At 39.0% G+C, this 26,398-nt stretch overlaps 1 protein-coding gene across 3 annotated transcripts in view; it reads right to left on the reverse strand.

Moving 5' to 3' along the window:
• Nucleotides 1-20,107, reverse strand: part of DCP1B (decapping mRNA 1B) — a 75,091-nt gene extending 54,984 nt beyond the window's left edge. For all 3 annotated transcript variants that reach the window (XR_008620324.2, XR_008620323.2, XM_003820364.7), the window contains exons 1-3: nt 14,172-20,107; nt 7,817-7,857; nt 3,176-3,303 (exon numbers count right to left, since the gene is read on the reverse strand). Coding sequence is in view for 1 of the 3 variants with exons in the window: in XM_003820364.7 (XP_003820412.2) it covers nt 3,176-3,303; nt 7,817-7,857; nt 14,172-14,321 (319 nt within the window). In the remaining 2 variants the exon portion in view is untranslated. The remainder of the gene's footprint in view (nt 1-3,175; nt 3,304-7,816; nt 7,858-14,171) is intronic.
• Between the last annotated feature and the right edge of the window lie 6,291 nt (nt 20,108-26,398).

The raw sequence follows: 26,398 nt of genomic DNA on the forward strand, positions 1-26,398 counted from the left end.
TTGGTTCAAGTGGTGTTTCCATCTCAAAATAGTCATGGACCACAGTGTATCACTTAATCCCTTTAACCTTAGTATTCTCATTTATAAAACAGGAATAACAGTATTTTCAAGAAAAAGTTATGGGATAACCCATATAAAACCTGAACATAGTGTTTGGCAGACAGTAAATGTTTGTTGAATAAATGAATGAATGAAATGTTTGCCCTAACTTTAACAGCTATCTTACTTACTTTTAAAGTTCATACAGGTCAAACCCCATTTTAACAATGTTTAAACCCTTTAAACAATGTATAAACCCTTTTCTGTAATAAAGTAATCTATTTTGTGTTTGAATGAAGTTACTCTATTTATCAAGCATCTTTTTTTGGCTGATTAAATGAAGAGAGTTTGGGATTTTCATTTCTTTATTTTGCTCTTCTACATTCATCCAATTCAAGAAAGGGATTTTTTTTTCTCTCCTAATGAATCTAAAAAACCTCACCACAAACCTCTATCAATTCTACCTTTGTCTATTTGAAATGCCCAAATATGGCCTATGACATACATAAGCCAATGTGAAATGCAAAGACCAGACAGAGAGATTCTTGACTATACAGAATATCTGGAGGCAATAGTCTTACAAAAACAATCCTGAGTAAAGCTGAGTTCCTTGCCCAAAGAAAGGCCAACCAATCTATATGCCACCAAAGAACATGTAAACCATACATAATTATTATATAACATATTTGAATTCTATTAAAACGTTTAAGAGGTATCTGAGACTCTGACAGCACCTGTGGTAAACCCTTCTGTGTACCTTTGATGCCCGGGATTGAAAAGGCTTTTGCAAACAACATAAAACCAAATGACTCTGGGTGCAAAGGCAATCAGTATCAGATAGAAAGGACAAAAAAAAAAAAAAAAAAGGCAAAATGAATCCAGAAAAGTAAATAGATCCATTCCCTTTCACTCTTTGTTGTTCAACTGATTCTATTTCTTTTGTATGGAAATTCATTAGAAACATTTTAATATGCATCCCAAAGGCTACCTTTAATTTGCATCCATGTTTAATAGTAGAGCAGTACAGGTGGTGTGGAAAAAGCAACGGAAGTGAAATCAGAATCTGTGGGTTTTTACACAATCTGCCTCCTCACTGGAGTCTCAGTTTCCTCATCTGCAAAATGGCAGTGAAAATGTCTACTCCACAAAATTGTGATTATTAAACATGGTAAAATAAATGAAAATCATTATAAAATACGGAAACATAAAAGAAAATATGAAAAACAAATTAAAATAGAACAGTGCCATTCAATAGAAATATGAGGTGAACCACGAACGTGAGCCACATCTGTTATTTTAAATTAAAAAATACAAAGAAGCAGGTGAAATTAATAATATATTTTATTTTGCCCAATTTATCCAAAATATTGTCATTTCAACATGTTAATATAAAATAATTAATAATTGAGGTTTTTTCCTTTTTTTTTTTGTACTGTCTGACAATTGGTGCCTATCTGACACTCACAGTACAGCTCCGTTTAGACTAGCCACATTTCAGGTACTAAACGGCCACAGTAGTTAGTGACTATCATAGTGGACAGCATATGCTTAGAACCAAGGTGTATGTTTATTAGATCTAAATAGTATTTTCTATCAGATAAACCCTGTGGGACTTAAGAAGGTTATTTTTTAAATTGATGCATTAAAGAGAGTTTGTGTTTTTATATTTTTGGTATAGTAGTTAATATGTGATCTATAATAAGAATTTAAAATAAAATATTACCTATAACTGATCAGACCATGTATTTATCCAAAATAAAAGCAACCAAAAATGATGATTATAGGTAACTTTGTAGTTATTTTATTAGGACTTAAATTATATATTAATTTGACATAAAATCTAATAATCTCAAAAAAAACCCTGACATAACTATAAGCACACAAAACAATTCAAACTATAAACAATTCAAACTGGCATTTCTGTAGAGAAGGAAAGGGTCCTGGAGTTGGAATTCCAAGTCTTTAGTAATAAACTACAATTGATAAAGTGTACCTTTCGGCAAAGAAACATGAGGAGAAAACACAATATTTTTCTATATTGCAAAACTTTTCATTTCACAGGACCTGCCATTAGTAAGTCATATTATAGTTTCAATAGCTTTATTTTTTTCTCTCATAAAAATTTATGCTCTAAATAATAGGATAACCACCTATTATGACAATTATATACAGCATCATTTTAATGCATCTTAATGATGCATTGGGGTTAAAATATCAAATATTATTTACATTATACTCATTATTAAAATTACACTGAATAGTATATGGTAGGCAAATTCATGTATCTTGAGTTCAAAGAGTAGGATGAAAAATATACAGAAAACATTTCTTCACTGCAAGGTCTTTATGAAAGCTGTCCACAAAGCATAAGGTGCGTGTGTGTGCACACATATGTATTTATATATTGAGTATTATGTTCTTGTTTTCTGTGTGTAGAGATGTCCCTGCAACTGGCATATTTTCAGCAATCTTCCTCTGGGCTGACCAGCAGTGCAACACAAGTGGTCAGAAACGATACGAGAGTAAAATGTAGTATGAGAAAGGCGATGGCTACTTCATTTCAAATCTGACAAGGACTATTTAGTTACCTACTACGACTTCCACGTTACAAAGGGTTATTAAATTCTTAATGACTGAAAGAAACTTTTTGGACTTTGATTTTTTATTTACTTGTATTCAGAAGATGGCACCCCTACAATACAGGCCCTCAAACACTTTGTCAGCTCACTCGGCCAAAAGTGATACATAAAGAAAAAGTGCCATAGCAGACTCGTTAATTCTTCGTTCAGGGCGCCACCTATGTGTGTGTCTCTGCAGTCTCCTCACTAAGAACTTGCCTCACCCAGCCCTGCTCAGGCTTAAGATCAGCAATGGGTTCACACTACAAATCCATAAAGCTTCAAAAGACAGGGTTTAAGGTTTATATCATCATATTTATATTCACTTAAACTCTTCCAAGGAAGAATCTATTCCATCAGTAGGGCATGCATTTCCTAAACATTAACATTTGTTAAAATGCTGACACCCCCCATAGCCACTGATACCAAATGCAAACACAATGGCAAACACTGTACAATTTTAAACACTTGGCCAAACTTCAGAAGTAAAACAACCCACTGTAGTAAGAAAGACTCACATCTGGCATTTCTGTAGAGAAGGAAAGGGTCCTGGAGTTGGAAATCCAAGTCTTTAGTAATAGGTTCTGTCCTATTTTCCATGCTCAGCCTATTCATAATGGTGAATCCGTGCTTTGGAGAAGCAGACCTAAAAATCACAAGGAGTCAGGGGGAAATCAATAGACAAATTGCTTAGTATGCTATATTTTCAGTATAAGTACATTCTGATGTGTCTCTCAACCTTTGTTTGTATATGCAGCTTTATATAAGCAGCCTGTACATGTACTTCTTCACCACTGGCATCATTATGGACTAATTCCCATGTAATGCAGCAGCACTGGCATGATGATTCATTTGGTAAAATTGAGTCATACTTCATTTGTGGTGTGTGTGTGTGTGTGTGTGTGTGTGTGTATACAGATGTTTTTTATTTCTTAACCTAACGTTGTAAATTCCTTTAAGGCAGAGTAACTACTTTTTAAAACATTACTGACTTTTAAAGAATACTTTTTAAAAGTTAAATTAATTAAAGATATTTTAAACAATCTTGGTAGTTAATATTAGAGTGTACCTCACAATTATATGAAGAAAATTTTCATAGAAAATTTTAAGTGTTAGTCTGAAATTGAAGCCTGCAAAATCTCTTAGTGATATGAAGCAACTCTGAACAATGAACTTGCGAGGACACAGCCTGAACTAGAAGTTTACATAACAGTGCAAAGGGCAGATATTTTGTTTTCTTCAATGCAAAGCAAACAGCTTCACAGATAAACCACTATAAAAGTTTTTCTCTATAAAAATGTGACATTTAGTGATGTTTTATTTTCATTTCACTCAATAAACCTTGAATGTCTGCTCTGCCAGGCAGAAAGAATCCAAATTATACTGAGTATAAACTCTAACAACTACATGTGCATTCATCTACCCTTGGGTGACAGCCATATAGTAATTCAACTGCGCAACTTCCAGTGACAAATGAAACACCACATACTTACACACTGAAGCTGAAGCAAGCAGAATTCATTTATTTACTTTAAATGAGGGTGCTAGGGCTGTTATTAACAAACCCACAGAAATGTTATGAGCAACAGGAAGACAAGTTGTTTATGTCTTAGTTTTATTTTACCTCTATTTGATACTGATCAAGGAACACAGCTACATAACCACTACCAGGATTTTCTTCTGAAACCTCCAATTTTAAAATTGATGGGAGGCAATCCTTGCCTAGCTTATTTTACAAAGGGGTAAAGTGGTGGTAAGCATACAATCAATACCAGAAATAATCATGATCATCACTTCAACTTAAATTCAGAGGAAGAATGAAAATGTACTCCCAAAGAGCTCTGTTAGGGGTCTTCTGGAACTGTCAAGTTCAGAAATCGCCAGTGGGTGTCTCTATGAACTCTCTATTACAGAAAGGAAGGCATGGGAGGAAAGAAATGATTGTTTAAATGGGATTAAGTGTTTTCATACAAGAATGAGAATTTGATTCTGCATGTATTTCATTATCACAACAGGAATAGTACAGCTACTATAGCATCTCATAATTTAGAAAATAGGCCCAGGGGATACATGTGCCAACTGCTCTAAAGCAACTTCTGTAAGAGAAGTCAAAATATATCACTGCCAGCTCCATTCCCTGTAACAAGCCTCCCACCCCCCACCCACCATGAGTTTTACATGCTTTTTGTAATTCGCTACTGAAGAAAGGCCTCAACATTCTAGGATCTGGGAGGTTTTTGTTTTGCAGGGGATAAGGGAGGCATCCCATTCTTGAGGAGTTAGATTTGGAGAAAAGACTAAAAAACAGCAAAGGATTTTTTTCTCAATTTAATGTTTTGTTTAATTGAGAGTTCCATTAGAGACTTAGAGTATAGTAAGAAATCCTTGAAAATACAAACTTTTATTTGGTCTGGATATACAAAAGAAAATATTTGTATGATTTGTTCCTCTTCCATAGTTAAAAAAAACCCTACTAAAAATTCCCCAAATCAATCATTAATACATACTAATACATCTTTTCTGTCACTTCTCCAAAGAACCATAATGCGTGTTGTGAGAGATGAGTGAGAACGCACCCTGTGTGCATGGCACATAGTACAGTGCAACCCTATGGCTTTTGTTGTAAACTTCAGAATCCTCAAGAGTGCTCATACTCTACCCAATAAACTTGCCTGGGGGCATGCTCTGGTGCTCTGGATGTTTGGGAGCATAATGTAGACTCATATACCAACGGTTCTTGGGTACTCCACTGCTCTTCTGAGACTGTGAAGAACCTGACCTCCTTGTCACCGAGTGTGCTGGCCTTGCCTCCCATTCCTTCCTTCCACCTCCCATTGTTGCCTCCACTGGAACAGACCTTCCTCCCCTGCAGCTGAGCTCCCTCCTGCCCAGCATACACAGACCTCCATCATGCCCACACTTTGCCCCGAATGGGCCTCTCTGTGCTGTTCTAGTCCTGCTTTTATCTTTCCAGCTGACTCATCTGTATCCTTGCTGGCCCTCAAACCTAACCATAAACCCTCATCGGTTCCTCTTTATACTCACTCCTTCAGGGAACAGCTTTTATTTCATGGTTTCAACTACCAAATTACTTCAGACAACTCTAAATCATCTCCAGCCCTGCCCTTACTCTGAGGGGCTGGCCACCTCCACCCGAATGTCCTGCTACCAGTTCCAAATCATTACTTCAAAGTAAAATGAGGGCTGATCCTCAAGCCACATTCTTGACCTCCTGTCTTTCTTTTCCACCAATGCTTCTGTCATTCTCAATCTTCCATGTTCAAAATATTGTCATTTTTTAAATTTCACCATTGCAATACCCTTTCCATTTCAATTTCTATTATTCTAATCCCAACTCCCATCATTTCATATCTACTCCACTGCAATAATCTTCTCACTGTCCTGACTCCAATTTCTTCCAGAACTAGTGCGTCCCCATGAAGTGAATACACTGACTTTCCCCATACATTTTCTCTATTACTCTCCTGTTCATAAGCCTTCAATAACTTCCTACTGCTAAGAAAATAATCTCAAAATCCAGAGTCTGCCATTCCAAGCTAGCAAATCTCTTTACACTTGCTAACTACTATAAACCAGTATAAGCCCTCTGCACCACATCTCCCTCACTGTCCCTTTAACACACCAGGTTCTCCGCCCCCGCTTTTGCCATTCTTCCTGTTGAGACTGCCTTCCCTCTCCTCTATGCAAGCTAAGTTCCACCATATTCCTGAGGCCCAATTCAAGACACATCACTCTATAAAGCAGGGGTGTCCAATCTTTTGGCCTCCCTGGGACACCTTGGAAAGGGAAGAATTGTCTTGGGCCACACATAAAATACACTAATAATAGCTGATGAGCTAAAAAAAAAAAAAAAAAAAAAAAAAAACCTCTTCTAATGTTTTAAAAAAGTTTACGAATTTCTGTCAGGCTACATTCAAAGCCATCTTGGGCCACGTGTCCCATGGGCCGTGGGTTGGACAAGCTTGCGATAAAGCCTTCCATGATCACAGCAGCCCATTCATTGCTCAGAATCTATCCACTGGCACTTAGGATACTCTATCCTGCATTGTGGCTTACCATAAACATGAATATATGTAGAAAGAAAATACACTTGTGTGTGTGTATTTCCTGTCTCCCCAGTGAAACAGATACCCCTAGAAAGGTTTATATTAGGCCTTTTAATTTCATCTTTGTACCCTCATTGAAGGTGATGACCTTTGGCTATGACATTTTATGTGAATGTTTATGTGAATGAAAAGTTTATTTATTGAGCCAATATACACAATGTATGTCTCTATATGCACTTGTAATTTGATATTAATATCTGATAACAAGAAATGACTAAAAACATGAGTTTATTAAATCTATCCTGAAACATATTCTATTGACTAGACAATGGAGGACTGAAAGACATCTTCAATTTTGGATCATGCTTTTTTAAAGAGTCAGGGGTGGGAGAAAAGTGATCAACGGCCAGGTGCGGTGGCTCACGCCTGTAATCCCAGCACTTTAGGAGGCCAAGGCGGGTGGATCACGAGGTCAGGAGTTTGAGACCAGCCTGACCAACATGGTAAAACCTCCGTTGCTACTAAAAATTAGCTGGGCGTGGTGGCGCATGCCTGTAATCCCAGCTACTCAGAAGGCTGAGGCAGGAGAATCACTTGAACTCAGGAGGCAGAGGTTGCAGCAAGCCAAGAGCTGTGATCGTGCCACTGCACTCCAGCCTTGGTGACAGAGCGAGACTCCATCTCAAAAAAAAGAAAAATGATCAATGAAACCCTTTTCCAAATATTAACTGAACAATCTAGTATTTCTGATAGTATTCTTCTAGCTCCTTGCCAATGCATTATATTCAAGAACTTTGTGCCATTCATTTGAATCAAAGAATATTTAATCTATTTTAAACAGTGCCCAGTCAATGATTTAAGTTCATCTATATTGAAGTTTAAATTATATTCTGAAATTAGTATTCATCACGATATACCAGGTGACATTATTTGGTATTCCCTTCTTCATGTCAACTAATAATTTCAAAACTGAGATTTAATTCTTTTACTTCTTTTTGAAATAAAACTGCATGCACTTGAAGAAGAGTGACACAACAGAGCTAAAATATTATTTTGAAGATTAGTTTCTTTATAAAAGTGAAACACTCTTACCTTGTATAAACAAATAAGGTTCCTTCCACATCAGTTTTCTCCTAAACAATAAAAACAAAACACACAAGACATGTATGTTCTCTTCAATTCACAAAGGTATAAAACAAATTCTCATAGAATAGGAATTATATATAACTTCAATGGGCCAAATATACCCAACATGAGGAGTTATTCTCAGGAAAAGGAGAAAGCAAGTTCTATGCCATCATTGTGCCTCTGCAGATTAGGCAGCAGGAAGCAGTCTTTCTTTTGTCATTTATAAAACAAACCATCATTATCTCTCTTTACCAAATACAGGGATAGCAGCATACCCTTAGCTGAAACAATGAGAAAATAAGTGTGCTATGCGGATTTAATTAGAAAGAAGAGTGCTGCCTTTTTCTCCTTCCACCACACTGGGTATAGAGAAAGCTGCAGACATCACTGGTGTCTGCATTTCACTATCCTTCATTTTGTTTTCTGGGTTCATTTTCTCTTGCCATATCCAGTGACTTAGGAGAGCAGATGATCTATCAATAACTTTACTTTGACTGCTAGACAGAGAGGGCAATGATGCCACAGAGTTCTCAGATGAATCAATCACCTACTTAGTGTAGTATATTTACAGTCAAGGTCTGACCCAAGATCACTGAAGTAAAGTTACACAAGTATTACCAAGTTAGGACTCAAGAAATCTGCCTGAGAAAATCTGGGAGAGGTGGTAAAGTTAAAATGATGGTTCAACTAGGTCACTTGACATTTCTTTTCCATTTCTCCAAAGGCAGGAAGCTAGGCCATTATAATATTCATCCATATAATGCATACTAAAAAACACACATGTAAGTATCCAGGTGTATGACTAACCACGAACCAGACCTACTGTAATTCAGAATTTAAAATGTACTTTTGCAATTTACATGGTTTAATTTCAGCATTCTATTTAAACCCCTGATATTTTATTATTAATATTCATCACCATAATCATTCAAAATTTAAGTACTCTGTAATTCTGGTGAAAAATACGCCCTTTTAAAAAAAGCGTAATGTCAAAACAGCAGTTTTTAAAAGGCACACAAGGCACGATCCTTTCACATGCTCAAGCAATTTCAGCAAATTTCTCATTCACTTTAGTTCAGTGGGTCTCAAAGTGTTATCCCCAGATCAGCGGCATCAGCATCACCTGGGAACTTATTAGAAATGCAAGCTCTTGGGCTCCTGCCCAAACCTACTGAATCAGAAACTCTGGGGATGGTGCTCAGCAATCTGGGGTTTATTAAACTGTCCAGGTGATTCTCACGTATGCTAGTTTGAGAGCCACTCACTGCCTTAGTTCAACAACATACTCTCTGCCCATGAAATTATATTACAAGTCCTGAAAACAAAATCCATTATGGCACAAATCATATCAAGCTATTATCAAGAGTAAATGGCTATAAAAAATCATTACCTAGTAACAAAATTTTTAATCTCAAGATGTTTATTATTATGGAATATGAAATTATAAATAAAGAATTTAGACCAGGCACAGTGGCTCATGTCTGTAATCCCAGCACTCTGGGAGGCTGAGGCAGGAGGATCGCTTGTGGCCAGGAGTTCAGTTTGAGACCAGCCTGGGCAACATAGTGAGACCTTGTCTCTACAAAACAAAAATTTTTTTAATTAGCCAGGTGTGGTGGCACATGCCGGTAGTCTCAGCTACTCAGGAGGCTGAGGAGGGAGGATTGCTTCAGCCCAGGAGTTTGAGGCTACAGTGAGCTATGATTGTACCTCTGCATTCCAGCCTGGGCAACAGAGGGAGACCCTGTCTCTTATAAATAAATAAATAAATAACAATTAAAACAACTTTAGCCAGTTTTTTCCCTAACATAAAAGCATAGGTAAGTCAGGGAGTTCATCCTTAAACTAGATTCACTATGAAGTTTGTATAAATCACCACAACATACTGTGAAACATATCCTTATTTCTGAAATGTGGCTCGTTTGCCCCCGTACTTTGAAAAATATCCAAGTCAAAATGAAAAAATATATATACAGAAACATTACTTATCTTTCTTTGAAAACAAACATGGTTAATTCCTATCTGCTGACAAATGTATATCCTGAGTGTACCTGAAGCACTAAGAATTACTTACACCCAAACCACCAAAGTATTAATCAGGAAAATGGCCCCTACAGTACAGTAAATGCTACCTGAACAGTATACAAATTTTTGGCTGTCCCTAAAGTTTAACTGATTCAGTCAGCAAGTATTCACAAGTCCACAAAGCATTTAAAAATAAATTTGTAGAAAGTATTTGGTATTATCCATTACATTGTTAGGAAACTGAGCCAAGATACAGGTGATAGAACTAGGACTTTGCAGAACCTCTATGTAGTCAGGATCACTCCCCACAAGATCAAAACACTCTCCTGGTCTTCCAGTATCTGACCTTGGACTGTTTCATCTTAGAGATCCGAATCAGGATATCTATATATATCAGCACACATAAAACTAAATAGCTTCTGACTTGTTTCCTTTCTTCCTTGATGTAACAGAAATTCTCTTTTCTTAATTAAAAAAAAAAAAAACCTTTAATGCCACATTTTAGTTTTTAAATTCCAAGGTCAAAAATGTAAAAGGCATGCTTCTCCTAAAATTAATCTCTAACTTATAACAAGTAATTCTTAAAACTAAGATTTTTATTTAGCATTACACACAAAGAATATGAGTTTGTTCATAGGAAGGAGTTGTGTTTCAGTAATCACAACCTGGGACCTGTAGTGGGGTTCTTGCCAGATCATGCTGGGCTAATTAGTTTATTATTATATGTCTCAGTTTCTCCATTGAAAAGAGATAACCAGGCCGGGCACGGGGGCTCACGCCTGTAACCCCAGCACTTTCGGAGGCCGAGGCGGGTGGATCACCTGAGGTCAGGAGTTCAAGACCAGCCTGGCCAACATGGTGAAACCCCGTCTCTACTAAAAATGCAAAAATTAGCCAGGAGTGGTGGCAGGCGCCTGTAATCCTGGATACTCTGGAGGCTGAGGCAGGAGAATAGCTTGAACCCAGGAGGCAGAGGTTGCAGTGAGCCATGGTCATGCCATTGCACTCCAGCCTGGGGAACAAGAGCGAGACTTCGTCTCAAAAAAAAAAAAAAAAAAAAAGAGAGATAACCAGCTTACACTACTCAGATCTTTTGATGAAAACACGTCAGGCGCTCTATGACACCTGGATAAAAGAGACTTTGAAAATATACATTTCTGTTCTATTACAGCTGCCCAAATTCATGCATTTTCCTGGCCCCTCCATAGTTATCCAAGGGCAACCAGATTTTTTTTTTTTCTTTCTGAGCAAAGTCCAGGGTTAGGGATGTGGAGAATAGCTAAAACAAGATTAGATGTTCCTTAGATCCTTTAAGGAGGACTTTTATGTGAAAGTATTAGTTACCAGTCCTGGGGTATTTTAGCTTAAATTTTAAAAGTACAATTTGAGGATTTAATATTATACTGTATTATAAAATCTAACAAGTGCTAAAGAAATAAGCAATTCAGAATTCAAAATACTAAAAAACCCAAAATGGAATATAAAATAGTGCTGTTTTGCAAATTTTGGGGACTCTGCACACTGTCTGACACAAACTAGCTCAACGCAATCTCTATTTTAACTTGATTGTTCTCAGTTAAAATAATCAAAAAGTAGGTCTCAACTTATCCTCCCAAATCTCTCTTCATCATGCATGTAGCATGCGAGTCACCTATGAGGCTTTCAACAATATGAAATGCCTGGGTCTCATTATCCAGAGGTTTTAGTTTGGCATTTTTCACTTTTAAAAAACTCTGACTTATGTGGATACACCAAAAACTTAGAAAACCACTAGCTAGGAACACAACGTTAGTCACTTTAGGGCAGTTTTCAGGCTCAGCATTCCCTGGCCTCTACTCTGTAGATGTCATAACACTCTTCCCTTCAGTGTGACAACCAAAAACGTCTCCAGACACTGCCAAATGTCACCTGGGGGCAAAATCAACTCCAGCTGAGAGCCACTGGTCTAAGGACTGAGAGCTGGAAAATACCAGGGTTATGGTCTTCAATTGACACATAGGTATTAATATTTTGGAGGCGGGGGGCAGTCTTTCCTGGCAACAGGGAGTAGGTCTAACTCTAAAATTCCTATTCCAGTCATCACATAATCTTTCTTAATCCTTCTTTAAAGCAGTTCATTTTCTAGACACCTTTCCTTCCTAATTTCTCCTCCTTTGAAAGGCTGAAGTCATTCTTCATCCATTTTCAGGGCAGTAAGAATTCCCCTCCTTAACATCCCCCCTGCCTTCTTGTAAATACTTTCTCCTCTATTCTCAACAATGTTCTCATATTCTTATTAGGTTTACATTCAAACGGCTCCCATCCACAGTGACAGCACATGGAGACAGTGGTCATAATTAGTTTGCCTCCAGCAACTGCTCTGCAGTTGAACTAGGTCTCTCTGTTTTTCTGGCTACCACAGCCTTGAAGATTAGAACTTTGAAAGAATGACCTTTTCCTGAATGAATTATGCCCTGTCTGAAGGCAACATATCCAGCAAGCAGGAAAACATAACTCCTGTAATTAATGCATTGTGACACATCTGCTTTTTGATGAGGCTTTAGGTATCTAATAAACATCTGTAACTATCTTAAAAAGGTGTATCTATCACATTGATAACGGTCAAAAGCCTATAGGAAACAACTATTATTCAAGAGAAATGCTCTACTCTCTTTATACTGACAGTTTCTTGGGATTCTCCAGACTCGAATCCCAGTGTCAAGTCAACTTACAGAACTATACATCCCTGGTCCTCATCTCTCTACTATGGAATTACTTTTACAGGATTATAACATTATACCTTTAGCATTTTTCTACAGAGCAGCAAAATAGCCATATGTAGAATATCTTCTTACATATTTTTAATTACCATGGAGGAAACTGTCTACGTTGCTCAATGTTCTTTATGTAAAAACGAAGGTGACACCTCGAAAAAACAAACAAACAAAAACAAACAAAAAAAAGTAGGTGACAAATTCCCCTGGAAACTAGCGGGAAATAACCTCTTTCTCCTGATCAAGAGGTACACTTTCTATTACAGAAGAACGAATATTAAAGAGCTCTTCCTGTTCTCCTTTTGTGTTTGGCTACTAGGAGAGCAGACTTAAATTCTTTGCCCCATTCCGGCAAATTTCCTCCGTTAAGAACTTTGGGCAAAACTGTTTGTCTACCCCATTCTTGCTTGTCTTTTTATTTTTATGTTAATGATTTTCAGGTGAGTTTTTTACTACAGGCTGCTGAACTATACTGGAGATAAGTAGGCTTATGAATGTGGGTGTTAAAAAAAATACAGAGTTGTTCAACATGGATGTTTTCCTAGATTAAGTTTTGATGTTCATACAACCGACTTGAAGAACACAAAAAGTTTATCTGAAATCCATTCATCAAGGCTAAGTTCTCCATACTGTTTTGTAACTTATTTTAAAATGATGGATATCATGTATGTGATACATAATGGATGATGAATATTATTTGGACAAAACTCATTATGAGTAAAGAAACAAAATTACATCTCTCTACATTCGAGTGGGTGGGTTACAAAATTACAAGCAGCAATCCCTGCAACAGGATTCCAGTGTTCTAGGTTTCTACCCCATTCTAACTATGAGGAAAATGAAATTTCATTCCATTACCATTTACTGGGACTCTGCTTTGAGAAGAGCACTAAAATAATTTGGCTCCCAAATGACCTCCAATATCGAACTTGGTGTGCTGCCGTGTAATAATCTTCCCAAGAGCATCAGCTTCCTTCTAAGTGTTAGACCCTGCCGCATTTTGTTTTTTATTTGACGAGGCTGGCTCTTTTCTTGGTGTTTCCCCTTAAGTTTACAACTTGCAGATTTCTCCCCTTCTATCAAGTTTTGATTTCTCTTTGCCCCATCTAAGACTGACATTCCAAAATCAGAACTCTGCACTTTTATTCGTCTGCTGTCCCTGCCTCCCCCATAGCCACAGATTCACTGTAACAGAACTCTGCTTTACTTTCTCGAGCACATCGGTCTTCCGGCCATAAGGCATCAGGTCCTTCCTTTCCTTCGGCTCTTATGGTGCGGTACCCGATCGGTCTGGTCTCCCAGCGTTGGGTACGTTAGAGATTTAAGTCTTTTCCCCAACTCCAGGTAGCTCCACAGATCCGCCTTCCTTCCCCCAAACCCCCGAGACCCCATCTCCACAACTTCGGCCTCAGTCCCCAGATCCACCCACTTCCAGGGCGTCAACGTCTCCTCCCCCTCACCGGGTCCTCAAGTCCTGAGTCTGACGCCCCCCGCCTCCACCCCAACCCTGGGCTGCACTGCTCCGCCGCGTCCGCACGCACCCACTCGTTGGCCCGATGGCCGAAGGTGTACAGAGCCACCTGGCTGGCCACGTCCACGATGCGGTTGATATAGGGGTCGTGGCGCTGCAGGGCCGCTAGGCTGATGTCGCGCCCCTTTCCCACCAGGCCGCCTGCCGCCACGGCTGCCATCTTCCCTCCCTCCCAGACATAGGCACGGGGCTCTTGGAAGCCACTCTCAATAGATCGCAGAACGAGCGAGCTGCCTCGCAACCGAGAACCCACGGCGACCACAAGGCCCGGGAGGCCTTCCGGCTCCAGTCACCCCCACCCTCCTGCCCGCCGACAGACGCAAGGCCTCACTAATCGATGGCCGCGCCCCGCCCACTGAGGATCGTTGCCACTGGCAACGACAAGCCCAGGCCTGCCCTCTGCATCCCGTTTCTTTCTCCAAGAGCTGTTTTTCTACGCGCTCGAGCCTTTGAGCTGTGTGTGCGGTAGGATTTCCTTCTTGGATGTGTTCGACCCCTTGGCATATCTTTTCTTTGGCGCTTCAGTGATCAAATCTATCACAATAAATAAGCCTCGAGCATCAAGAACTCTGAAGAGAAAGAGAACTGAATTGATTTCTGAATGCGCTAACACCCAGTGGTTCTTAAAGTGTGATGTGGTCCTGGAACCCTTTGGGAGTTTCTGAGACCCTTTCAGGGGATCTGCAAGGTCAAAAAAAAAAAAAAAAAAAAAACCTTTTATGACAATGCTGAGACTTACTTATTTGACTTGTTCACTGTGGTGACGTTTTGCAGACAATGGTGGTTAAAAGCGCCGGTGGCTTAACCCAATCAAGGCAGGGGCACCAAACTGTATTGCTAGTCAAAGTACGCGTCACTAATCTGCACTCTCAGTTAAAAAAAAAAAAAAAAAAAAAAAAAGAAGGTAGAGAGCCAGTGTCACCTGATGGTGTTCTTGATAAGCAGTAAGAATTATTAATTTCATTGAAGCTTAATCCTTGGGTACAATTCTTTTTAACATTCTGCATGAAAAAATAGGAAATAGGCATAAAGCACGTCTGCTGCAAAATGAAGTGTGTCATATTTGTCTCTAGGAAAATACTTCTGTGCTTGAGTTGTAGGCCGAATTCATGTTTTTATTTTTATTTTCATAAAACATTTTTACTTGAAAGAAAGATGGGCAAACTATGATTATTCAAACAGGTACTTGACAGACATTTTTCTGAAAATAAATAAAGTGTGCCTGTCACTTTCAGGAAAACAAGGGACAATTACTGCTGCCAATGATAATTTTTAAGCCTTCAAGCCAGAATTAAAAGTTTAGAAAATGTGTATCTACTGCCATGAGCTTGACATCTCAGTACTTAATTTTTTTTTCTGATGAGATCAGTGATGATATTAATGAGCGCAATTTTAACAAATCTTGTATAATGGAAAGTGTCAATATCTCAAAGATCTGCTTAACTCAGTGGTCCAGTATTTTCCAAAAGACCAATGTCTCGTGCTACATAATCATGCACAGGCAAAAGATCCATTCAAGGACAAGGTGGACTAATGGATTTTTAATATAACAGTATGAAAAGTTAATAGGATTTCAGATAGTACATTGCAGCTAAGCTTTGAGAAACTCCAGCTTGTCAAGTTTTGGTATATTATACAAGAAGAATATCCACAATTATCTGAAAAACTCTATTAAAATATCCATCTCTTTTCCAACTACATTATCTACATATGAGGCCAGAGTTTCTTCATATACTGCAAACAAAACACACATAGCCCGGGGTCTTTAAAGCTATTTTTAATTTCCAATATGGTAAATATAGGTGGATATAACTCATATAAACAAAAGTTCTCTGAGGGAGTCCTTAATAATTTTTAAGAGTGGGCCAGGTGCGGTGGCTCACGCCTGTAATCCCAGCACTTTGGGAGGCTGAGGCGGGCGGATCACAAGGTCAGTAGTTCAAGACCAGCCTGGCCAACATGGTGAAACCCCATCTCTACTAAAAATACAAAAATTAGCCAGGAGTGGTGGCAGGTGCCTGTAATCCCGGATACTCGGGAGGCTGAGGCAGGAGAATCGCTTGAACCCAGGAGGCAGAGGTTGCAGTGAGCCGAGATCCTGCCACTGCACTCCAGCCTGGGTGATAGAGCGAGACTCCATCTCAAAAATAAAATAAATCAAAAGTAATTAAAAAAATAATTTTTAAGAGTGTAAAGGAGTCTTGAGCCTAAAAAGTTGAGAATGATTGATCTAAACCATTTATCTAGCATTAAATATTAGAACAACTGTGCAGACATTATTACTCACATTCATAAATTCTTACCTATTTGATCTAGAAATATCATAGATACAGCACACATACCCTCTCATAATAATATGTTGCAATATAATCTTTGCAGTCACAATTTCAATTGTACTGAAATTCTTGGTTAAGCTGCACTTTGGAGTCTCAGTCCTATTGACTCCCAAGCCTAACTTCCCAGTGGGGAAGAATACAGCAATGGCTTTCAAACAACTTTTCTTTGACTGAGGCTGGGGTCATTTGCAGTCTGACTGAGAACATATGTTTATATATTTATACCTGATATTAACTAGAATAAATGTTTCAATACTAAGTATACAGACATTTTTTAAAATGCTATTTGTGACTTTGTAAATTGGTTTCATGACCAACTAATGGATTGTGACCTGTAGTTTGAAAAACATAGGGCTGCAGCAACTGAGCAACCACACAAAGCTGACTAGACAACTTTCCATGTTAGTTCACTACCTTTTTCCAGTGTTACTGACCTCTTTGCTCTTAATCACATATGTGCTTCTAAAAACAAGTTTAATCTGTAATATGGGCAATGGAGAATTTTGTGATTAACTCTTGAACTAGTCACACTCTCTCACTTGATTAGCTGTTCTAATTTTGATTTTTCAGCATGAACCCACAGATTCTACTTTGCATTTCCCTCGTACATATAATGAGGCATTGTTTTTCTTTTGTCTGTTAAGTTCCATGATCCTTACTCAGATCATTGTCCTCATAATTTTTCAGTCTTTCCATCTTTAAAGTGTAAAGAATAGATCATGGCCTCCAAAGAACGAATTGCTTTGAGCTCATTAGAGAAGACAGGCAATATAGGGGCCATCGTAAAAGCTTAAATGTTCATAAAACAAAAGTGTATACAAGTCTTAGTGATCTGTATGACTACAATTGCAAAACATTTATTGAGTGCTCACTTGATGAAATTCATTAATTCTTCATGATTTATTGTTGCTTCTTGTGTCTGTGCTGAAATTACATGGTCATGTCATCTCCAGTCTTTGATCTCACTGATGAGTAAGATGAAGATACCCTTACTTTGCTTATGGGGAAAATTTCACGTATGTGAACAACATGCCAATATGACCCTTAGTAGAGAAGAGTTAATTTTTTGTGTGTTTAGAGTTAATGAAACAACCCATCTTCTGTTCTAACCTCCTTGTATCTGAACTCTTTTCTCCCAAGTGTCTTACACGTTCCCATCTCTGTACCTTTGCCCATCTGTCTTCTTAGCTTGGAATTACCTTTTCCTGGAAAACTCACCTCCTGTCTTCTCCCATACAATCCTTTCAGCCTATGAATCCTCATTGCATTCTGCTGCGATTTTTCTTGTGGCACTTAGCTCACTTTATCCTGACTTAGACTTACTTATTTACTATGTTACATGTACATTTTTTTCCAATTCTAAAAAAAAACAGTCATTGTAATAAAAGAGAATTGTTACAGAAAATCCAGCCTGAAAGCATTATTGCAATTGAACAAGAAATTGGGCTTTGAGTTTCTTGACAGATAAGCAAAAAGGAGGAAATAGTATGTTTCATAAAGTTTTACTGATTTATTTATTTATTTTTTGAGACAGGGTCTTTCTCTGTCGCTCAGGCTGGAGTGCAGTGGCACAATCACAGCTCGCTGCAGCCTTGACCTCCTGGGTTCAAGCACTCCTCCCACCCCAGCCTCCCAGGTAGCTGCGACCACAGGCTGGTGCCACCATGCCCGGCCAATGTTTTTCATGTTTCGTAGTGATGGGGTCTCACTATGTTGCTCAGGATGGAGATGTTATTTTTCATGTTTTGTAGTGATGGGGTCTCACTATGTTGCTCAGGATGGAGATGTTATTTTTCATGTTTAGTAGTGATGGGGTCTCACTATGTTGCTCAGGATGGAGATGTTATTTTTTATGTTTTGTAGTGATGGGGTCTCACTATGTTGCTCAGGATGGAGATGTTATTTTTCATGTTTTGTAGTGATGGGGTCTCACTATGTTGCTCAGGATGGAGATGTTATTTCTTATGTGCTTATCACCATGTAGTCTCCCTAGCACTTGGTCCAATGCCTTGTACATAATAGAGATTCAATAAATGCTTATTCTTTTGAACTAAACCCTGAGTTAGTTGAATTTACTCATTAAATGTCAGCATTTTTTAAAGAGCTCATGATTTATAAAATAATGAAATCCAAGTTGGGGTAAAAAAATGTGCAATAGCAAGTCCTGATCTCTCAGATTTTATATTCTAAGGGAGACAGAAAAATATGGAAAAGTTTTTGGTTTTTTAACTTTCAAACAAAAAACTCTTGAAGATTAGAAATCATACTCAGAGAAAAAAAGATAAATAATGTTGCAATGACTTCAGCATTGCCATATTGTTCATCTCCCTGGCCCACAGAGCTTTATTTATTTTTTATTCTTTTTTCCTCCCCACAAAGGCCTAAAGCTCTGACCTTCTAGGATGACGCCAGCCTTCTGCCTTCTTTCTATTTGAATAATCTGTGTTTGTAAAACCAGGTCATCATCACTTATCCAAATATACTAAGTTGCAGGCTCGATATTAGTAAAAGACCATTTCGAATAGGCAAATTCTTTTTTAATCCGTGTAACTTCCATTTCTGTTGGCGTCCAGAGTGCTGGCATACTTCCACTGTGTTTCCATAAGCCTCATGATGATACCTTGGACAAATATTGGTGACTTCGAGTTTCATGATTATATTATAATTGTCATTATGAGATTAAACATATGCTCACACTTGTGTTTTACAAAGTTGGATACTGCAATTTAAAACAAGTTTGTAGAATGATAAAAAAATAATGTTTGGGTCTGGGATTTTTATACCATGGCAATGACTGAGTAAGACAAAATTCAGCACCTAATCAATTAAGGTAATTGTAAGAAGACAGTATGTTTAGATTCTTTGAAAATCAGAATATAACTGAAAACTGGTTTTGTAGGCATGAATGAATGTTTGTATGCAAATATAGATTGACTATATCATCACAATTTTAAAACACAAATACACAGTCTGCTTTATTAGTACTCTTTTCTTTGTTGTGTAAATACCCTCTAAGTCTGGCATTTGTCCTGTAGTAGAATATGTTAGAATGGAGAGGAAGAGAGGAGCTTTCAGGATGCCCCTAAGAATTTGTCATTCTGAGATGACTTAGCCTCTGATGCTGTGCTTTTGCCATCTGTATGAGTTGCCCTTTTTTTGTTAGGAATTTTATTCCAAAGGATGATAGAAGTGAACAATTAACTCTCTCTCCCCGTGGAGGAGAACAGTTTGAAGCAGTGTGTTATCAGTTGTTTTCAATGCATGGTTCATTTATGTTTTAAGCAGCAGAGCACAGTAGAAAGGGCACCCCCTCCTGGAAAGGGAAACTAGTTTCACCTCTTTCTATCTACGTGACATTCAACAAATGACCGCACCTATACCCTGGGGAACATAATATTTGCTCTACCAATTTCACTGGGTAAATGAGATCAAGTGAGAAAATGTACCAGAAAAAGCTTTGCAATCTGTACAGTGTACTGCAAATGGAAAAAAAACCCAAAAAACTATTATAATTATTAGTAGTAAGAGTATCACTATCTTCATCATCATTATTATTAGTTTCATGACCAGTATTATTCTTTCTAATAGAAGCCCAGAAGGGATACTTTTAATCCAATTACCCAATTAGTGTTCAAATCAAAAAAAATTCTGCATAAGTGACAAAGAATATGTTAATTCCCAGGGCAGCACATTCCCAATATTTTTATACGATACAGGATGCAAGTTAAAACATATTTATCAGAAACTTCACAGAGGAAGATAAAATATAGGAGACATAGCTCTTTGTTCCGCAGGGTTATACAAAAGGTTAAGATTTGAAACAATTGTTTGAGAGCCAGAGCAGAATGAGAAGGGGCAGATATGGGGTGAAGACTGGGGAATGTGGGGAAGGCAGACATCTACCAGGGGGGCTTTTGCTAGGGTAAGAGGTAACCTGTACCTTTGAAAAGGTCAGAAATTCTCCAGTCTGGGCCTTATAACTCCCTGGACTAGACCTCTCTTAACTTGACCCGGAGGGGGACTGGGGTAATTAGAGCTTTTTGGAGTGGAGAGATCACTCTTGAATTGACCACTCTCTTTGCTTCTCTCTGCCAGTCCCATGAAATCTATTAATTTACTGTCACTGTCAGGAGTCAGGTGAAAGCTCAGTGGGTCTAGAGGATCTCTACAATAGCTACACCTTTTGATTTGCTTCTTTGTATTTCTGGGCATCACCCTAAGATATGAGGAAGCACCTTTAATTCCACATGAAGAGATCATTGGCTTAAAATGCAAAGACCTGATAGTGCTACCCAACGTCCACGAGTCTCAAAGTAATCAGTCATTTGATTACTAACAGGGAGAAAAAGATGTTAGGAAAGAGGAAGTAGAGGTCGGGCACGGTGGCTCACGCCTGTAATCTCAGCACTTTGGGAGGCCGAGACGAGCGGATCACCTGACGTCAGGAGTTCGAGACCAGCCTGGCCAACATAGCAAAACCCTGTCTCTACTAAAAATACAAAAAAATTAGCTGGGCGTGGTGGCGGGCGTCTGTAATCCCAGCTACTCGGGAGGCTGAGGCAGGAGAATCACTTGAACCCGGGAGGCAGATGTTGCAGGGAGCCAAGATTGCACCACTGCACTCCGGCCTGGGAGATAAGAGCGAAACTCAGTCTCAAAAAAAAAAAAAAAGAAAGAAAGAAAAAGGAAAAAGGAGGAAGTAGAAACTGCAGAAGACAAATCTCTGTTTTATTCTCAGTGTACCATGGAAAGGACAATGGAAGTTGCTGGCCATGCCTCTGAAAACACAGGCAGCTCTGTGTCACATCATTGAGGAAGATGATATTGGATGTGGCTGATTTCACATATAGGAGCCTTGTCCTGGGATATGGAGGAGTGTTGAGGGTTGTCACCGGATTGTCTTTCCCATTAGCTAGGTGTGCACTAGCTGATTCATTAGCATAGCGCTGAGGTCATAGAGGGATGACCCGAATGATTATCTGCTTTGAGCAAAGAACCCACAGTTCTGGGCAAGTCACTTCACTTCTCTGTGTAATAAAGAGATTGAATTAGAAGAGTGCTACGCAGCTACGGATTCTGTGGTTCTCTATTAAGCTACCTCGGTTCATATCAAATGCGTATCAAATCTTTACAAGCATGTAGAAAAGCCCAGAAACAATACTGAACAATTTGTTTAGGGAAACATCTCACACTGAAATTAGGTCAGGAAAGCAGCCCATTAAAGACTTTTTAACGTTAAATCAAAACTAAGGGCCGAAAAGCCTTTCTTCTTCCATTTGTTGTGTTCCCTCATGCTCGAAGGAAAGCTGTTGTTGTGGGGAGAAAGGAATGTTTCCCCTTGCCATCCTGTAGGTGGCTTCCTGCCAGGGTGGATGGGCTCTCTCTGTAGATTGCTAATCCAGGTGAAATGAGTATTTCAAATCACCTGTGATGATTTGCATGGCAGTCTGTAAGAAGCAGTTGGGAAAGAGTGTCAGAGCCTCCTGGGTGGAATGCATTTGAAGAATTTTGTAATTACTTATTGTTCTTACAACCTACTATGTTAGCTTTTCACCTTGTCATTGATTTTTCTCTTTTTAAACTGATGTATGAAGCCCCAAAGGTAATTGAACTGCAAAATATTGTGCTAAACTAACCTTAAGTCCAAGATGAGAGGCTTTGGAAAAATACTTGGCTTGGTCAGGAGCTAGAACTCTAATAGTGGGGACTAGGGGGTAGAGGGATGAAGGGGAGGTATAGTATCTACTTCTATAATGCTGAGATTTGAGAATATTTCCTTACCCGCGCCCTCAAGCCTATCATAAATATTCTATATTGGGTTGACAAATTACAGCTCACAGGCTAAATCTGGCCCTCTGCCTGTTGTGTAAATAAAATTTTATTTGAACACAGCCATGCTCATTGGATTGTCTATGGCTGTTTGCACCTTGCAACAGCAGAGTTGAGTAGTTGCAACAGAGACCATGTGATCTGCAAAGCCTAAAATATTTACTATCTAGTCCTTTACAGAAAAAGGTTTTTGGCCTGTATTATTTAAACAAATCAATACATAAGTTATACTGAGGACTCTCTACATGCTCAGTAGGCACCCAGTCTGTGCACATTGTAAATACACAATAGATTGGAAGCCCAGTTTCTATTCTCAAGGAATTTAAAATCTAGTTGAGGAGACAAAGACTAGCATACATGAAAAAATAGTGAACAGTAAAAGACAGTGTATAATCAAGGGTTCAGCTGTGATGTACAGGCAAGTACCAGAATTTGGAGAAAAGGAAGGAGGATCAGTGACACCTCTAGTAGTTGGGGAAAGCAATATTTAATATAAAAAGTTCCAGGACACAATAAGAGCTTGGATGCTCCCTTGAGATCCATTGTAATTGGATGTGACCTGTATTTCTACTCCAGTGTCATTTAAATCACTGTTATTTTTGGCCTTGTGCTTAGAGGACACCTAAATGACCAGAAATATTTCTGAGTGACTTTAGCTGACTGATTTTTCTGGGATTTGGGATTCCTTCAATCTCCCTAAACTACAGAAAATTAAACCTAGCCATAGTGGCATAATGTCTTTCTCTTTTGGAGACAATACAGCAAAATGATTGCAAGCATGAGCTCTGCAGTCAAAGAAACCCAAGTCTCAGTCTCCCTCTAGCTGTGTAAACTTGGGGAGACTCTAAAGCTCTGGGCCTCAGTTTCTTCATCTATAAAATAGAGACAATAATAATGGCAACCTGCTAGGGTTACTGTGATAACTAGATAATATAATGCCTGTGACGTGTTTAGAATATAAAGTGCCTGCCTGGTATGAAGATAGGTCTCCATGAATGTTTAGTCATTGGCCCTTGCTCCTGAGAATAGCAAGATTTATATCCTGCACAAAAGAGTCATACTTAGTTCCAGAACAAAAATTAGTACTTTATCATTTATAAAGGCACTTATAACAAAATGTACTAATGTAAAGCAAAGAATTACTGCTCCTCATTTTTTGGTTTACTAATGGTTATAATTTTTAATTTTTAACAAATCGCCATTGCCAGGCCCCTGATTTATTTCTGTGATGTCCTTGGGGATCTTGGGACCAGGAGCATGATGCAAAAAACACAGATACAGATCTCTGCTCTGATACTAATGCAGGAATCTTGGGTGTTTTCAGGACCTGTTGTGACTATCTTTGGAGGTAAGGCAGAGGGCAGTGGTACCAGCCTTGTGGGCTGGAAGGCAGCATCTGTAGGTTCTCACCCATTTCTGTGGGTATGGAAGAAATTACGTAGAATCCAGACCAGTTTTTCTTATCTCTAATAAGGAGATAATGTTATAACATTTATTTTTGTGCTTGTTGTGAGTATTGCTGAAAGAGCTCTTAGAAACACTTTAAGTGTTTTGATGTAATCATAAAATATGAGGCTTTAGAAGTAGGGTTTGAGCATCCACAGAAGGCTCTGTTTTCTCTGTGGATAATGTCTGATGATAACATTGTTTTCTGTTTTCCTTGAGGTAATTGGAAGATTAAAGGGCAGGGTGTTTTCCACATTTCCTGTTGGTAATAAATAGCCCTCTCCCAGTGCTTTGACCTTCCCCTGCTGCTATGGAGACTCCTAGGAGCAGTGACCAGGACTGCAGCCAGCCGGGCCCGTGTTGTTAACAGGGCTGGCTCCGTGGGCCTTCAGTATTAGTGTATTTATAAACAACCCCAAACACTGAAACCACTGTTTGGTTTTGTTCGCTTTTATTAAAAATTATATGGACTTTAGAAGAAAACAACAAACTGTCAGAAAAATTGGCATCTTTTTTTTTTTTTTAACCCAAATAAGCCTGTGTTTAGTCTATAATGGGAGAGTTCTTATAATAAGCATAGCAACTCATGGCTCAGCACTTTCCCATGGAGTAGGTAGCAAGTATTGCTTATTCGCTTATGAGATAACCTTTACATTTAATCACTTGTCCATTCAATGAATATTTATGAAGCTCTTACCATGAGACAGGCACCGGGCTAGGAGCTGGGAATATTGCAGTGAACAAGACAGGCACATTCCCTGCCTTCCTAGAACTTAGAGTCTCACGGGGAAGATGGACACATAAGCAGGTAATCAAAATAAAGTGTGTTGAGTGTGAAAAGTTTGGGACGCTATGGGAGCATGGCAGAGGCCCAAGAGAGGCTCCAGTTTCTTTACATGAATTGCCAAGTGTATCGACCCGAAGACACTGTACACCCTGTCTTTGTGCCTAGACCAGGGTGGAATGGTCCTAAGAGTTAGAGGCTGGTCTCAGTTATTCTTGGACATAAGACTTTTCTGGTTGGCTTGAGCTTTAGGCCTTACAGAGGAGCCAGAGACTTGTCTGGGTAGTGCCACAGGTGTCATGCTAAAGCCACCTTGGTCCCCACTGGCCTTGGAGCTAGTCAGACTCAGAGCCTCCCAAGAGCACTGGGAATGGAAGCAATCCCTTCCTGCTCACGGACTGGCAGGTCTTGGCCCAGGGATTCACCTATGCAAATAGTATATCCTTGAGCCACCAGTAGTTTTTACCTGCTCAGCTTTCTCCTGTTCTCCTTCTTGGAGTTTCCTTTCCCAAGAAAACAGACTGGATCTTCTGCTTCTCCAAACCCATTCCTCTGAGGCAGGGCTGAGAAGACCATGTTGCTCTATGAAAGGGCTAGTTTACCAGTCAGGGGACTCTGCTTCTGTACTCTCTCTCCCTTTACCTGGTGCCGAAAGACCATCCTCAATTAGGGCTGACAAGGGGCACCCGTTGGGCTACATTTATCCTCCTTATTCTTCTTAAGAAGCTACAGCTTTTACTTGCTGTACAGCATCTAACAAAATAAGACTGTGTTAGCTTATCCCAGCCCCAAGTTTTCTGTAGTGGAGGCTGAAAACTTCAGGGGAAAGCTGTCTGGAGTCAGATGTGGAGAGTCTAGGAGTCCCCTGTTTGCCAGGGCCTAAGGTGGGAAGTGGAGCAAGGGCAGGGATAATTTGTAGGCATTCAAGCTAGAATTATTGCCAAGATAGGTGGCTTCAGCCACCTCTTTGTACAGAACAGACTGAAGCACAGAGAAGTGGCTTTTGGGAGGATACAATGGCTTAGAGTAGAGAGAGCCTAGGGCAAAAGTTCTCACCCCTGGCCACACTTTAAAATTGCTGGAAGGCATTTAAAAAGAAGCCCCATGGCCAGGGCTCATCCAGAGGAGTTAATAGGATTCTGAAGTTGGGCCCTGGTCAGTCTCAAAGTGATTCAAACAGCAGGCAGAATGGAGAACCACTGGACAGCCTGGTTGGCAGCCTCTGCACTTCCTGGGTTCAGATCTGGCTCAGCTAGTATGGTACTTGGGCAGTTCACCTGTCCTAGGTAAACCTCAGCTTCCTTCTCGATAAAATGAGGTTGCTAATCATATCTATTTAGTAAGATTATTTTTGAGGATTAAACAAGAAAATACAAATAAAGTACCTGGGACATATCAAGCACTTAATAAATACAAATCACTGACTTTGTTATTTGGTAATGACAGAACAGGACTAGACTTCAGGTCTCCGATTTCCAGGCAATGCTCTTTCTACCAGAAGGATTTATCAAGGCTTATAATGACCAATTCAGTGGGAAATGGGGTGCTCCATCTTTAAAATAATTACCTTTATTCAAAAAGACATGAATGACTTCATTTCTTAGTTCGGTGTCTCCTGGTTGAAATCATTCATATATTTGTTCATTTGTTTGTTCTTTGATTTGAAAAACATTTGTTGAGTGTCTTATTAGGTGCCAAGTACTTATCAGGTCCCGAGTACTGTCTAAATATCATCAGTACAACAAAACAAATACAGACCCTGCCTTCCAGGAGCTTAAAGTTTAATGGAGGAGATACACTAAAACTAACTATTGTACAATGTATCAACGTATTGATTGTGAC

This window comes from Pan paniscus, chromosome 10 (assembly GCF_029289425.2).
Source record: "Pan paniscus chromosome 10, NHGRI_mPanPan1-v2.0_pri, whole genome shotgun sequence".
In the NCBI taxonomy this organism is placed as follows: Eukaryota; Metazoa; Chordata; class Mammalia; order Primates; family Hominidae; genus Pan; species Pan paniscus.